General features: G+C 39.8%; 1 protein-coding gene across 8 annotated transcripts in view; it reads right to left on the reverse strand.

Annotated features, from left to right (window-relative positions):
* Positions 1–14,197, reverse strand: part of KIF13A (kinesin family member 13A) — a 233,237-nt gene that overhangs the window by 107,352 nt on the left and 111,688 nt on the right. For all 8 annotated transcript variants that reach the window (XM_007973605.3, XM_007973602.3, XM_007973599.3 and 5 more), the window contains exon 4: positions 8,344–8,404. In XM_007973605.3, coding sequence (XP_007971796.1) covers positions 8,344–8,404 — 61 coding nt within the window. The remainder of the gene's footprint in view (positions 1–8,343; positions 8,405–14,197) is intronic.

Consider the following 14,197-nt stretch of genomic DNA (forward strand, 5'->3'; position numbering starts at 1 on the left):
CTCTTCTGGATTGTGGGCTGCACAATATTTATAGTATTTGAGGGGAGGTTAAAACAAAGCCCAAACCAAATATAAGGATCCTAGAGAACTTCTGACAGGAGTGAAGGTACCCTTAGTAGTATTCCTGGCTAGGTTCTAAGCCAGAGCACTTCCATATGACTTCCTTAGGAGTCACTGAGTGACTCTTCAGGATGAGAGAGGAGAGGAGCACCACAGGCTGGAGTAGAATCCATAAAATTTTCACCAGCATACATGTCATTAACGTCCACATTTACCAATGCTTTCAGTGCTCTCACAGGGAGCAGGGTCTTGCTAAACCTCAGTTTTGTTATCTGTAAAATGGGGGCAGTAATAGTTTCTATCTGATTGGGTGCTTTGACAATTTTATCACCTAGTGCATGTAGAGGGATAGGCACAGTGCTTGGGATTCAATGCTCAGGGTTGTACTGTCTATTGCTATTGTTATTCACCCCTCTAAACACAATTAAGTTAAAGGATCTTTCTGGGTGCCAACAAGTACCCTAAGGAATAAATGTGGACAAAGAAAGGCAGGTATTGAAGAAAGGGGGATTTGATAGGATAAAAAATAGGTGAGTAAAGGGGAGAACAAAAAAGCAGCATAAATATATATAAAATATTTACACATATATATACACTTTAAAAAAATTAACAAGATTAGCAAAGTTCATTTATTTTTTAACATCCTTTACAAGAAAAATTTTTCTTAACTGATCTTCTTGTCCAGTTCTCTGGATTAAGCAACATTCTCTCTTCCATCTATGAAATGCCCCCTGCATGCTAAATCACCCCAGCTGGGAGGTGACTCTCTGGACTCTCACCAGCTGAGTTATGCTTGTACAAAGGGTCAGTTGTATTTGCTCCTAAACTGTTCTATGTCAGTTGTACTTCTCTGTAATTACATAATTTAATTAACAAATGCAAAAAAGAGGGTTGCTGATTCTAAGAAAACTCTAAATACAATGCTTAGGAACAACTTGATAAAGGTGAGTCACCAAAAGAAATAACAAATCAAGTATGAGGTGAGATAATTTATAAAAGACCATAAAAGAAAAACAAAAATCTAGGAGGATTTGGTATTTAGATTTTTTCATAAATGTCTTTTAAAATGGCATGCATCATTTATAATGAATCCCTACCTTAACAAACTGTTCAAGTAGCAACTACTAGTGCTGCTCATAACTACAGGGAAAACTTTTATTTTTTTTTTCTGAGACGGAGTTTTGCTCTGTCGCCCAGGCTGGAGTGCAGTGGCGTGATCTTGGCTCACTGCAAACTCCATTTCCCAGGTTCACGCCATTCTCCTGCCTCAGCCTCCCGGGTAGGTGGGACCACAGGCGCCCACTACCACGCCTGGCTAATTTTTTGTCTTTTTAGTAGAGACAGGGTTTCACCGCGTTAGCCAGGATGGTCTCGATCTCCTGACCTCGTGATCCGCCCACCTCGGCCTCCCAAAGTGCTGGGATTACAGGCATAAGCCACCGCCCCCGGCCAACTATAGGGAAAACTTTTATGGTTTAAACCCAATAGCTAACAATTATTGAGTGTTTCCTCTGTGGAAGGCACTTGCTGAGTGCTTCATATACATAATCTCATTTCAACCCACAAGATTTATAATAAGGAGGTGCTGTTATTATTGCCTACAGCCACACAGTTGGGAAGTGGCAGAGGCAGAATTTGAGCCCAAGAAGTGTGACTCCAGAGCTTGTGCTTTTCACTACTAGAAAAAAGCCTTCATTCAAACAGACCAACTGAATAGTAAAATAACGAACCAATACAATATGCTAGAACAAATTAATATTGTAGAACTCTGCTAAGAAATTGGTTCTATTTTGGCTACTGTTGGCTTTTAGAATGTAAATTTTGCTGCACAAATGTTGTGACTCATTACGATTCTGCTTTGGTTAAGCAATATGAAGCAGAAATCATTTCTAGCTCTGAGCACAGAAAATCCCCCATCATGGGAACAGAATCAAACATGGCTGCTGTTCCCACAGCATCAGTCCACAGATCGGAGGTGCTCTTCTGTCCCCTCACAGTATAAAGCAATGCTAGCAGAATAAGAGGCAGATGTACGACCTTTCTCCTGAGTTGCAGGGCATCAACAATGCTCGAAAATACACGGCTTCAGCACATTTGAGCAACATGCCATATGGCAAGAACTGTTACATAATTTCTGAGTCAACAGTTTAGAATCTCTCAGGCCAGGGAATGTTCACATCCACACTGACCCCAGATATGTCACTACCACACTGTTTTTTTTTTTTGTTTTTTTGTGTTTTTTTGGGGGGGTATGAAGATTTCTATAGATCTGGGAAGAAAATAAAAACCAAAGTTACTGGAAGTCACTGTTATATAGTAACATGGCACATTTTAGAAATGTTAAAATATGTATTGATTCATTGTCAAGAATGCTTTAATTGCAATCAGCAGTGACTCAAGCATTTATAAAGACTGCTTTCAAGTTTATCAGTATTGACTATAATATACTAACTTTATAATCTTAAATGTGGATCTGCGTATATCCGCGTGTATGTATGAAGTTCGGGAGAACACACGAGTTTACGTAGAAATGCCAAGCTCCAGGTATCTAATTCTGCAGGTTATTTCTGTTTTCTTTATTAGCCCTTACACAGGGTTTTTGCTTCAAACTCAGAGTTATCTGCCAGACAAACATTATTACAACTACCTAGCCAAAAGGTAATAGGAGGAAGAGATAATATATTTCAAATGTAAAATAATTCCTGGCTGGGCGCCATGGCTCATGCCTGTAATCCCAGCACTTTGGGAGGCTGATCACTTGGCAGGTAGATCACTTGAGGTCAGGAGTTCAAGGCCAGCCTGGCCAACATGGAGAAACCCTGTCTCTACTAAAAAATACAAAAATTAGCCAGATGTGGTGGCACATGCCTGTAATCCCAGCTACTCAGGAGGCTGAGGCAGGAGAATTGCTTGAACCCAGGAGGCGGGATGTTGCAATGAGCCGAGATTGTGCCACTGCACTCCAGCCTGGGTGACACAGCGAGACTCCCTCTCAATAAATAAATAAATAAAATGTAAAATACCTCAAAGCATGATTCAATGCAATGTGAATGGCTTAACAAATAAGCCTTTAATTTGCCTCTGAAAAGTTCACTGGAACAGCTGTGTGGCCAACATAAAATGGCTGATTCATGTTTTATCAGAGAGCTGGAGGGGATCTGAGATCATTCCAGGCTGTATCTCCTCCTTTCACAGATGAAGAACAGAGACCCACAGAAATTATCCTGCCCAAGGTCTAGCAGTTTGTGGCAAAACCAGTTGTCATAAATCTCAATACACTGCATTTTCTTTCCAAAGTACTGACTCCTGTCACAATGAGACAATAATAAAGACGATGATAAATATTAAGGGAGCTTCCTACTCCCTAAGTAGCCAGGTACTTACTGGATTAAGCACTTTAAATGAATACATCATTTAGTTCTCAAATCAACCCTATGAGATCAGAACTATTAGTATCCTTATTTACCATATGAGGAAACAGAAGGATTGTGAGATTCAGTAACTCACCCGGCCTTACACAGATAGAAGGTGTTACAGCCAGGATTTGAACCAAGTCTGACTTAAGAGCTCATATTCTTCAACTGTTCCAACCAACCCACTGCAATGCCATTATACCTACTAGAGAATTACATGTTTCTAAATCAGAAAGTGGGAGCATGGAGGCTCTTCCTATAGCTTTATAAATAGCAAGACATGATGGAGAATTTACCATTTTGACACACCACACAAAACTTAGAGCCCTTGCTTCTCTTTGCCTTCTCAATCCATGCACTTATCTTTCTCTCTCTCTCTCCCTGCTACTCCCCAGTTTTGAGAGCAGCTTTGAGAGTCCTGATTCAGTATCAATGATGCCATTATTCATCGAGCCTGACAAATAGGTCGGTTTCAGGAAATATGTGCTTCCCCTTCTCCACTTCCCCTGTTTTCTACCAGACAATGAATGCTTCTATCTTAATGTTTTTATTCACAATTAAGAAGGAATTGTTATTTTTTAATGAAGAGAAAATAAATTAGTATGGAAACCATCAACTAATCTACATGTAACATATTTACTAGGCAGATTATTTACAATGGATATAAACTTGAGAGAATAGTAAGCATGAATTTTACCTTTTGCTAAGGAGGAGGAACGTCATAGTATTTGTATGATAATGGGAATATCTGAAGAACAAGAAAATATCCTCCCAAATTTTGTAAGTAGACAGTGCTCTATGAGCTGGCAGAACCCAATTTCAGGGCTAACTGGAACATGGTACTCAATGTGATCATTTAAATATGTTTAAAAATCATTTTGATCTTTTAAAATATATCTGAACTATTTGTAATGAAGAGCTACAGAAATCTTGAGTTTCACAACTAAATTTTATCATTTGTATGTAATAAAGTCATTTCTGGTTTGGGGAAAAAAAAAAGTTTGTTGTATATCCAGGCACATGAGTGGTATATTGCAGAAGGCTAGAGTGTTCTCTGTGGGCAGTAACAGAGGATGTGATTCCAGAAGATATGGAAAAGAAAGAGAAAAACAATCTTCCTTAAGCATTATTTTAACCACATCACTCCAATAGCCCCTATTTTTGACCATATTAGTCTAAAGTTCTTAGAATTTTCTATTATCTGGCCTCACTCAACATGTACAAACAGGTCTCCCATAGCATCCCCCACAAGATGCACCTTCTTAATTTTCTTTCTTTCTTTTTTAATCTTAACTTTGCAGCTTCCCCCCACCACCTCCCCAAGATATACCTACTGCTCAGACCAGCATTACCACCATGGCTCTGCATCTTCCTTTATGGAAAAGTTAAATGAAAATATCATTTACGGGAACCTTCCATTAATCACCACATAAAGTGACCTATTTAACCCTTACAGCAACCACATAGCATAGGTATTGCCATTTTTACTTTCCTCTATAGAAAACAAATTGTATCTCAGAGAAATTAAATAAATTGTCCAAGAGAACCAAGACAGAGGTCCTGAGATTCAAACCCAGGTCTCACATCAAAGTCCATGTGTTCTCCTTGATACATGTCACTTCCTCTTGTCTGGATGTCTTCTAGGCTTTCCTTTGACTAAACTCTAAACAACTCATATGTTGACAAGTAATAATCATATGTATTTATGGTATACAACATGATGTTCTGATATATGTATCCCTTGTGGAATGGCTGAATCAGGCTATTTAATATGTGTGTTTTCTCAAATACTTATCTCCTCTATGTCCCATCTCCTCTACGGTGCCTTCCCAGACAACTGGTGCCTTTCCAGATTTTATCTCTTTAAAATCTGGTGCCTCTCCAGATTTTCTCTCTCCTTGGATTTTATGTAACACTTAAAATCTATAAAATTTAGAGTTTAAATATTATCTCAAAATATTATTTGGTATGCACTTCTTTTGCTTTCTAACTCATTTTTGGATTTCTCAAGGGTTTCCTGGGCTGCACACACACAGTAGTGGGGGGGGTCACGAATACTTAAAAAATTATTGTGAGACTTTCTGGATTCCTGAGTTATATGAGAGGAACCAACAATAGACACTGGGCTGAGGTACTGAATGAGCGGTGAGAGGAGTCCCAGAAGAGACGGTGGAGAAGGTAGAATGGGGCTATATAATAAAGAACCTCAAATGTAGTCGAAGGAGTACAGATTTTTTTCTAGCCTGTGATGAGGAGTCCTGGAAAGTATCTGAGAAGTACATGAGAAGACCTCCAGTTCAGGAAGATATATATGGCTGCATCTTGAATAACATAAATTGAACACGGTTAATGACGGGTTTGTAAAACCATAGCTTTTATCCCCATTTGTCTCCGCATCTGTAGGAAATGTTTTACTTTTGTTGTTGATTTAAATCTAAAAGTACACACCCAGCACAAAAATACACAGAGTGCTAACAAGTCAAGACTGTTCCAGACTCTGGAAAACTTATCACATAAAGTACCAAAGGACTAATAAAAAGACAAATTAATTACAACCAACATTATGAACTACTTATTCACTTTAATAAAATATATTGCTCAAGTTGCAGGAATGGTATTTGGAAAGGCTAATTTACCCAGTGTGAGCAACTGAAGGAATTTTCCTAGTTCAAAATTGTTAACTCTTGAAAAAATTATGTTATCAAATAATTTCTCAAGTTTGCTTTTTTATGGCAAGGAAAAACCTATCAATAAACAAAACATTAATTCTCTTTAAGTCAGTCACGTGCTTTTACCTGCAAATCTTTTAAGGCCAATACCCTCCCTTCATTTTTTTTTGTTTTTAACTAAATGAGAACGTCATTCAGCTGATGCTCTTATAAGTAGAAATAAGGAGAAAACCCTCATTAGGATGAAATATTTAGTTCATGAGATCTATTGTACAACATGGTGACTATAGTTAATAACAACGTATTGTATTCCTGAAAATTGCTAACAGAGTAGACTTTAAGTGTTCGCACCACAAAAAAGGATAAGTTCGTGACATAAAGCACATGTTAATTAGCTCAATTTAGCCATTCCACAATATATACATATTTCAAAACATCACGCTGTATATGATAAATATATGCAACTTTCATTTGCCAGTTACAAAAATAATTTTTTTTTTGAGACAGAGTCTCACTCTGTCACCTAGGCTATGGTGAGACCTCAGCTTACTGCAACCTCTGCCTCCTGGGCTCAAGCCATTCTCCTGCCTCAGCCTCCCAAGTGGCTGGGATTACAGGCGCCTACCACCACACCTGGATAAGTTTTGTATGTTTAGTAGAGATGGGCTTTTGCTATGTTATTCAAGCTGGTCTTGAACTCCTGACCTCAAGTGATCTGCCCACTTTGGCCTCCCAAAGTGCTGGGATTACAGATGTGAGCCACCATGCCTGGCCGAAAAATAAATTTTTAAAAAGATGAAACATCTAAGAAAAAGGGGGCATAATCAGAAGCAAAAGAACCAACAACTTCCTCCACCAAACCAAATGCTTCCCTCTGGAACTAAAGCAATTGTGACTGACTCCTAGGAAAGCCTATGGTCATAAATAATAAAACAGCAGTCATTTGTGTTGGATGGAATGAGGATAAAATACCACAAGGAGGCCGGGTGCGGTGGCTCATGCCTGTAATCCCAGCACTTTGGGAGGCCGAGGTGGGTGGATCACCTGAGGTCAGGAGTTCGAGACCAGCCTGGCCAACATGGTGAAACCCCGTTTCTACTAAAAATACAAAAATTAGCTGGGTGTGGTGGCAGGTGCCTGTTATCCCAGGTATTCGGGAGGCTGAGGCAGGAGAATTGCTTGAACCCAGGAGGCAGAGGTTGCAGGGAGCCGAGATTGTGCCACTGACTCTAGCCCGGGCAACAAGAGCAAGACTCCATCTTTTTTGAAAACAAACAAACAAACAAACCCACAAGGAGAGAACCCTAGCAAAATGTGGGGCTGAGAGGCAGCACTTCCCTGAGGAGCATGTAGTATTCATTCACAGGACCACTGATAGCTGAGGACGCTCAGGACCTGAGTGAGTTTTGGAAACCACATCACCTGTGCTCTCCTTATATAAACAGAGCAGGGGGTGAGGTGCAGTGACTCACGCCTGTAATCCTAGCACTGTGGGAGGCCCAGGCAGGCGGATCACCTGAGGTTGGGAGATTGAGACCATCCTGGGTAATATGGTGAAACCATGTCTCTAATAAATATACAAAAAATTAGACGGACGTGGTGGCACACGCCTGTAAACTCAGCTACTTGGGAATCTGAGGCAGGATAACTGCTTGAACCCAGGAGGCGGAGGTTTCAGTGCACCGAGATTGTGCCATTGCACTCCAGCCTGGGCAACAAGAGTGAAATTCCGTCTCAAAAAAAAAAACCAAAAACCAAAAACAAACACACACACACACACACACACACACACACACACACACACAAAACAGAGCAGGCGATGCCCTGAAAGTTAGTGATAAGGAAAGGCATGGCAAATGAAACCTTTTTTCACATGACTCTCACAAAAGCTACCATTTATGGCTTGAGGTGGTTCCCCCATTATCTCAAATCTTTAGAAAATCTTTGAAGACACCAATACCCCCCATTACAGGGGAATAATTTGAAGCTTAATAAAAATCTGTTCAAGGATTTTGCAAGTAAGTGGCAGACACAGATTCTGAAACCAAATCTTATTGACTTCAAAACCCATGTGGTATAATTGGAAAGCACAGGTGTGAATTACATACGAAAAGTAAAACTTCAGAGGAATGAAAGACAATAAACTCAATGGAAGAAGAGGCCAGAAGCCCAACTGTCAGGTGTGGAGGGAGAAAACTTACCAGCATATTTTGTAGTGTTAGATTCATCCATGGACCAAAAGCAATAATCAAAGGCAAATACCTGAATGAAAGAACAAAATATTAAGCTTAAAGATTAATTAACTTCTTATGAGTAAATCAGACTGGAAAAAAAAAAAAAATCACTGGTGAAGATGAGAAGGATGGCCACTACTGCCTGATTGAAAAAAATCACTACAGGTTTGGTGCTTTTGTTAACCATAAAATTTCTTATTTTCCTCCTTTTTGGGGGACAGGGTCACCCAGGCTGGAGTACAGCTGCAACTATCACAGCTCACTGCAGCCTCGAACTCCTGGGCTCAAGGGATCCTCCTGCCTCAGCCTCCTGAGTAGCTAGGACCACTGGTGCACGCCACCATACCGAGCAATTAAATAAAAAAAAATTGTTGCAGACAGGAGGTCTTGCCCTGTTGCTCAGGCTGGTCTCAAACTCCTGGCCTCAAGTGATCCTCTCTCTTCTGCCTCCCAAAATGTACTGGGATTACAGGTGTGAGCCATCGCGCCTGGCCCTATGATACTTCTTTTAGACTAAATATATGGTTAGCTTTCTGTATCAGAATAAGTTGTACATGAAAATTGCTATTTATCTAGAATTCAAATAACCAGACACTTTAACCAGATATTTTTTTCCACAATACATCTGATGAGAAAAAACAAAAAGCAAAAACAACGTCTTCTTTCGCAAGTCCGTGGTTTCAGCATCCACTGACCCTTCCAGGTCCATCTCCCTCAGCTTCTCAAGTAATACTCAACTTTCATATAAAGCAGTTCCTTCTCCTAGCTTTCCATGATACCATCTCTAGCATACTGGAGCTCAAAACTCTCCATATTCCTATCCTGCACTCCTTTCCCCTTTTGTCTCAGCATGCAATCTCCAGCAAAGCATGTTTTTTTTTTTTTTTTTTTTTTTTTTGGGTGTGTGTATGGGGGGTGTGTATGCATTTCCCTTGAAAAGTAAAGATGTGAAGCAATTTTACATGTTTAGTATTTGGCATGTCTTTTATATGTAAAAGTATCTCTTCATATTTTTTTAATTTTTAATTTTTTTTGAGTTGGAGTCTTGCTTTGTCGCCCAGGCTGGAGTGCAGTGGTGCAATCTCGGATCACTGCAACCTCCGTCTCCCGGGCTCAAGTAATTCTCCTGCCTCAGCCTCCTGGGTAGCTGGGACTACAGGTGCTCGCCACCATGCCTGGCTAATTTCATGTTTTTTCTTTTTTTCTTTTTCCATAAGTTATTGGGGTTCAGGTAGTATTTGGTTACATGAATTAGTTCTTTAGTGGTGATTTGTGAGACTTTGGTGCACCCATCACCCGAGCAGTATACACTGCACCATATTTGTAGTCTTTTATCCCTCGCCCCTCTCCCACTCTTCCCCTCAAATCCCCAAAGTCCACTGTATCATTCTTATGCTTTTCCATCCTCATAGCTTAGCTCCCACTTATCAGTGAGAACATACGATGTTTGATTTTTCCATTCCTGAGTTACTTCACTTAGAACAATAGTCTCCAGTCTCATCCAGGTCGCTGCAAATGCCGTTAATTCATTCCTTTTTATCGCTAAGTAGTATTCCATCATACACACACACACACACACACACACCCCCATACACACCACAGTTCCTTTATCGACTTGTTGACTGATCGGCATTTGGGTTGGTTCCACGATTTTGCAATTGTGAGTTGTGCCACTATAAACACGCATGTGCAAGTACCTTTTTCGTATAATGACTTATTTTCCTCTGGGTAGATACCCAGGAGTGGGATTGCTGGATCAAATGGTAGTTTTCCTTTTAGTTCTTTAAGGAATCTCCACACTGTTTTCCATAGTGGTTGTACTAGTTTACATTTCCACCGGCAATGTAAGTGTTCCCTGTTCACCGCATCCACACCAACATCTACTGGTATTAAATCATTAATTCACTCTTACATGAATTAACTTTCTGTATAGCTACTGAATGTCTCCTATATACCAGGAATGGCTGGTGCTTCTTGGTGCTTCCTCTGTAAGGACTCCCATTGAATTGCTGTTCTTCTCCTTTTTTTTTTTTTTTTTTTTTTTTTTTTTTTTTTTTGAGACAGAGTCTCACTCTATCATCCAGGCTGCAGTGCAGTGGCACAATCTCAGCTCACTGCAGCCTCCACCCCCTGGGTTCAAGTGATTCTCCTGCCTCAGCCTCCCAAGTAGCTGGGACTACAGGCGTGCACCACTATGCCCAGCTAATTTTTGTATTTTTAGTAGAGACAGGGTCTTCCATGTTGGCCAGAGTGGTCTCAAACTCCTGACCTCAAATGATCTGCCTGCCAAAGTGCTGAGATTACAGGCGCGAGCCACCGTACCTGGCCCTAACTGCTGTTTTTCATGCCCATTACCATCACTTGTGTTCCAGCTGTTATTATCAAATGTGTAGAGCAATGTTTCCCAAAGTGTGTTCTAAGGAACCGGAGTTTCATGAGCTAATCATAAAAAAAGATCAAATCATGTTGGAAGTGGTACACGTTTTATCCTATTTGAGATTCTCAATGCTAATTCTCAACATTAAAGGCTCTGAAAAGTCTTCCAGAGACTTTTCAGAAAAGAAGTCCATAAAGAAGTCTATTTGATTGTTTTATTTCAACCAATTCATTCTGGTGAGGAGACCCTTTTTGGAGTAACATCTGTTAACATGCCTTGGAACTACTACTTCTCAGCACATCCCTTAGCAAATGCAGCCCAGGTGACTCAGTAGCTGCCTTCCTGGGCTCACTGCTATTGCCTTTTATCTCTTGCAGTCCAAATAGTAAATTACAAACCTCCCATGGGCCAGATCCTTTAATGCTTAATCACTTTCAAGAGATCTTAAGCACTGAGCATACAGAACCCATGCTCTCTGGTCTGGCATTTGAGACTAGCCACAAAAGGCCCTCCCAGCCTACTAACCCCAGCTTCCTCTTGCTCCAGTGGAACTTGTCCTTACCTCAGAATTACTAACTATAATTTCATCTCTGTCCTTGTTCTCTCCTTCTTTTCCACCCTTCAAAATACATCATACCCCTTAAGGCCCAGTTCGATACATTTTTTCCTCCCAGAAGCATTCTTGTTTAAATCCAAAGGAATTATCTTTTTTTCTCTGAAACCTTACAACACTGTTTAGTTCTTTTTTATGGCTCCTATCTCAATTATTTTATTTTTCATTTATCATGTATATGATCTGTGTGTGTGTGAGAGAGCATTCATTCATTCATTCATTCACTCATTCACTCATTCAGAGACAGAGTCTCCTCTGTTGCCCAGACTGGAGTGCACTGGCACTATCATGGCTCACTGTAGCCTCAATCAGCTCAATTGATCCTACCACCTCAGCCTCCTGAGTAGCTGGGACTACAGGCACATGCCACCACGCCCAACTAATTTTTGTGTTTTTTGTAGAGATGGGGCTTCGCCATGTTGCCCTGGCTGGTATCAAACTCTTGGGCTCAAGCAATCCTCCCACCTTGGCTTCCCAAAGTGCTAGGATTACAGGCATGAGCCACTGTGCCCAGCCTATACATATGTTTTATGTCCACTTGTAGACTAAGTTCCCTGAAAGCAGGATCCATATTGAATTCATCTTTGAAGGCTGCAATGTTTATAGTAGTCACTTTATAATTACTTATTGAATGATTAATGGCATTAAGATCTTGCAGGGAAGCAGGCACTTTTGTATATTATAAAAGACTAATAAGTTGTACGCAATGCTCTCTCTTGCCAAATAAAAAAAAAAAAAAGACTAAGTTATGTTAAGAATAGTTTCGGCACTATATATACTTTATTTTAATGCTTTTAAAACTGATTTAGGTATATATGATGTACTCAACTTACATCATCAACCCCAGATCCAAATTCAATTTTGTTAAACATTCACTCTGGTTTTATAACAGCCAAGTTTCAAATGAACAGTTATGAAACAATAGTTTCAGCCAAGAGAATGTGGAATATTTTCTGCATTCAAGGGCTCTTCCAATGATGACTCTAGAGACCGACCACACAGGCGTAATCCAGTTAATCTTCCTGCCTCTGGGCAGGACTGAACTTCAACACTTCTAAGAGATGAAGATCTATCTTGTTTTTAAACATTTCCAGAAAAGGAGATTCCACAAACTCCCTTTAATGGCATCTTACAATACTTAACTTTTATTCCCAGGACATTTTCCTTTTCTTTTGACCTAAGTCAACTCTCCTTACTTTAAACAGCCAATAGAGGCTATTTTCCTCTCCTTTCTTTTTTTTCTTTCTTTTTTTTTTTAATCTTTACTGCTCTCCTTATATCCCAGGCACTGTGCCCAAGCTTGATCCATGGTGAATTTCAGGGACATGCATCATCCTAAATATTAAGAAAAAAAAAAATCCTCCCACCAAGAACCTTTGGTTTTCAACCTCATTCTGTGCCGCTTTCAAGAACTTCTGGTTTCTGCACTAAAAAAATTTGCAGTCAGTATTTATTGAGCATGACCTACAAACCAGGCCTAGTAGTAGTCATCTAATTCATTAATTCACTTATCCATTCACAAATATTTATTGAGTACCTATTGTGTGCTAAGCTCTAGAATTATAGCAGTGAATAAACATGCAAAGACTCGTGGAGCTCATGAGTATCCTATTCCTTGCATTACCTGTAGTAATACTTACATTATTCATGTCCCTTATGAAGCTCCCAGTGGGGTGAAGGGAGAGAAGCAATATGCAAGCAAACAATAAACACATATGGCGCCAGGAGGTAATCAGTGACACAAAAATGTAACAGCGTAGGGGTACTGGAGAAAACTGGAGCAGGTTCTATGAAAGCTTGTGGAAAATCACAGATAGCCAGAGGCAATAGCAGGTGCAAAGGCACTGGGGCAGAGAGCACCTGTGTGTTCAAGGACTGTGTTTTGAACACAGTTATTGTTATATATAGTGGAATCATCATTTATTCACTTCTTCAGTTACTGCTACATGTAGTGGAATCATCATTTATTTTCTTTTTTTTTTTCTTTATAGAGACAGGGTCATGCTGTGTTGCCCAGGCTGGTCTTAACTTCTGGGCTCAAGCGATCCTCCTGCCTTGGCTTACCGAAGTGTGGTATTACAGGCATGAGCCACTGCACCCAGGTCAAACTTAATTTAACGATTTGCTATTCTTCAAATAAGGTCAGAAAGCCAGAGCTTGACATTCATAGTAACACTACTTAAAATAAAATGAGAGCTACCCCAAATTTTGAGGGTCTACCTGTCAGTAAGAATTATTCCAAAGTCTGTGAAAATTTCTAACAAAGTTAATCATTTAAAGTTGTTTTTGCTAATAAAAGGGCACATGAGAAAATTTTCATTTTAAGCATTTGCCCCCTAGAATTCAGACAAATATTAAAACCCTGCAGACGAAAAAAGAGTCCTAACAATATTGATAGATACAACTGTTGCCAAATAGCAGCGCCCTTTGAACTACATTATGTCTTGAATTTCAAAATCTTTGATCACAGGCATTTTAGAATGGTGATACCTCAAACCAGTCATGGAGTACAGGTTGTTATTTTACTAAACATTTACTAAGAAGAAAGCTGAAGTCCAGAAATCTACATGATTTCCCTAAAACTCAAAGCAAGTGAATAGAAAAATTCTTGTTACTTTTTTTTCTCAGCTGGAAGTGATCTCCCAATCCCCTTTCCCTCCTATAAAATTTTACAGCAGTTTGTAGCTCCCAAGACACTGATTCACATACGGTCCTGTTTTATGCCTTGATTCTTCTGTGTGGGTCTTACTTCCAAATCTAAATGGTGAGCTCCATGACAGCAGGGACTATGTTCCATGCACCCCATAGTGCCTGTTTCAGTGTCTCATACA

The sequence above is a fragment of the Chlorocebus sabaeus genome, chromosome 17 (assembly GCF_047675955.1).
Source record: "Chlorocebus sabaeus isolate Y175 chromosome 17, mChlSab1.0.hap1, whole genome shotgun sequence".
NCBI lineage: Eukaryota > Metazoa > Chordata > Mammalia > Primates > Cercopithecidae > Chlorocebus > Chlorocebus sabaeus.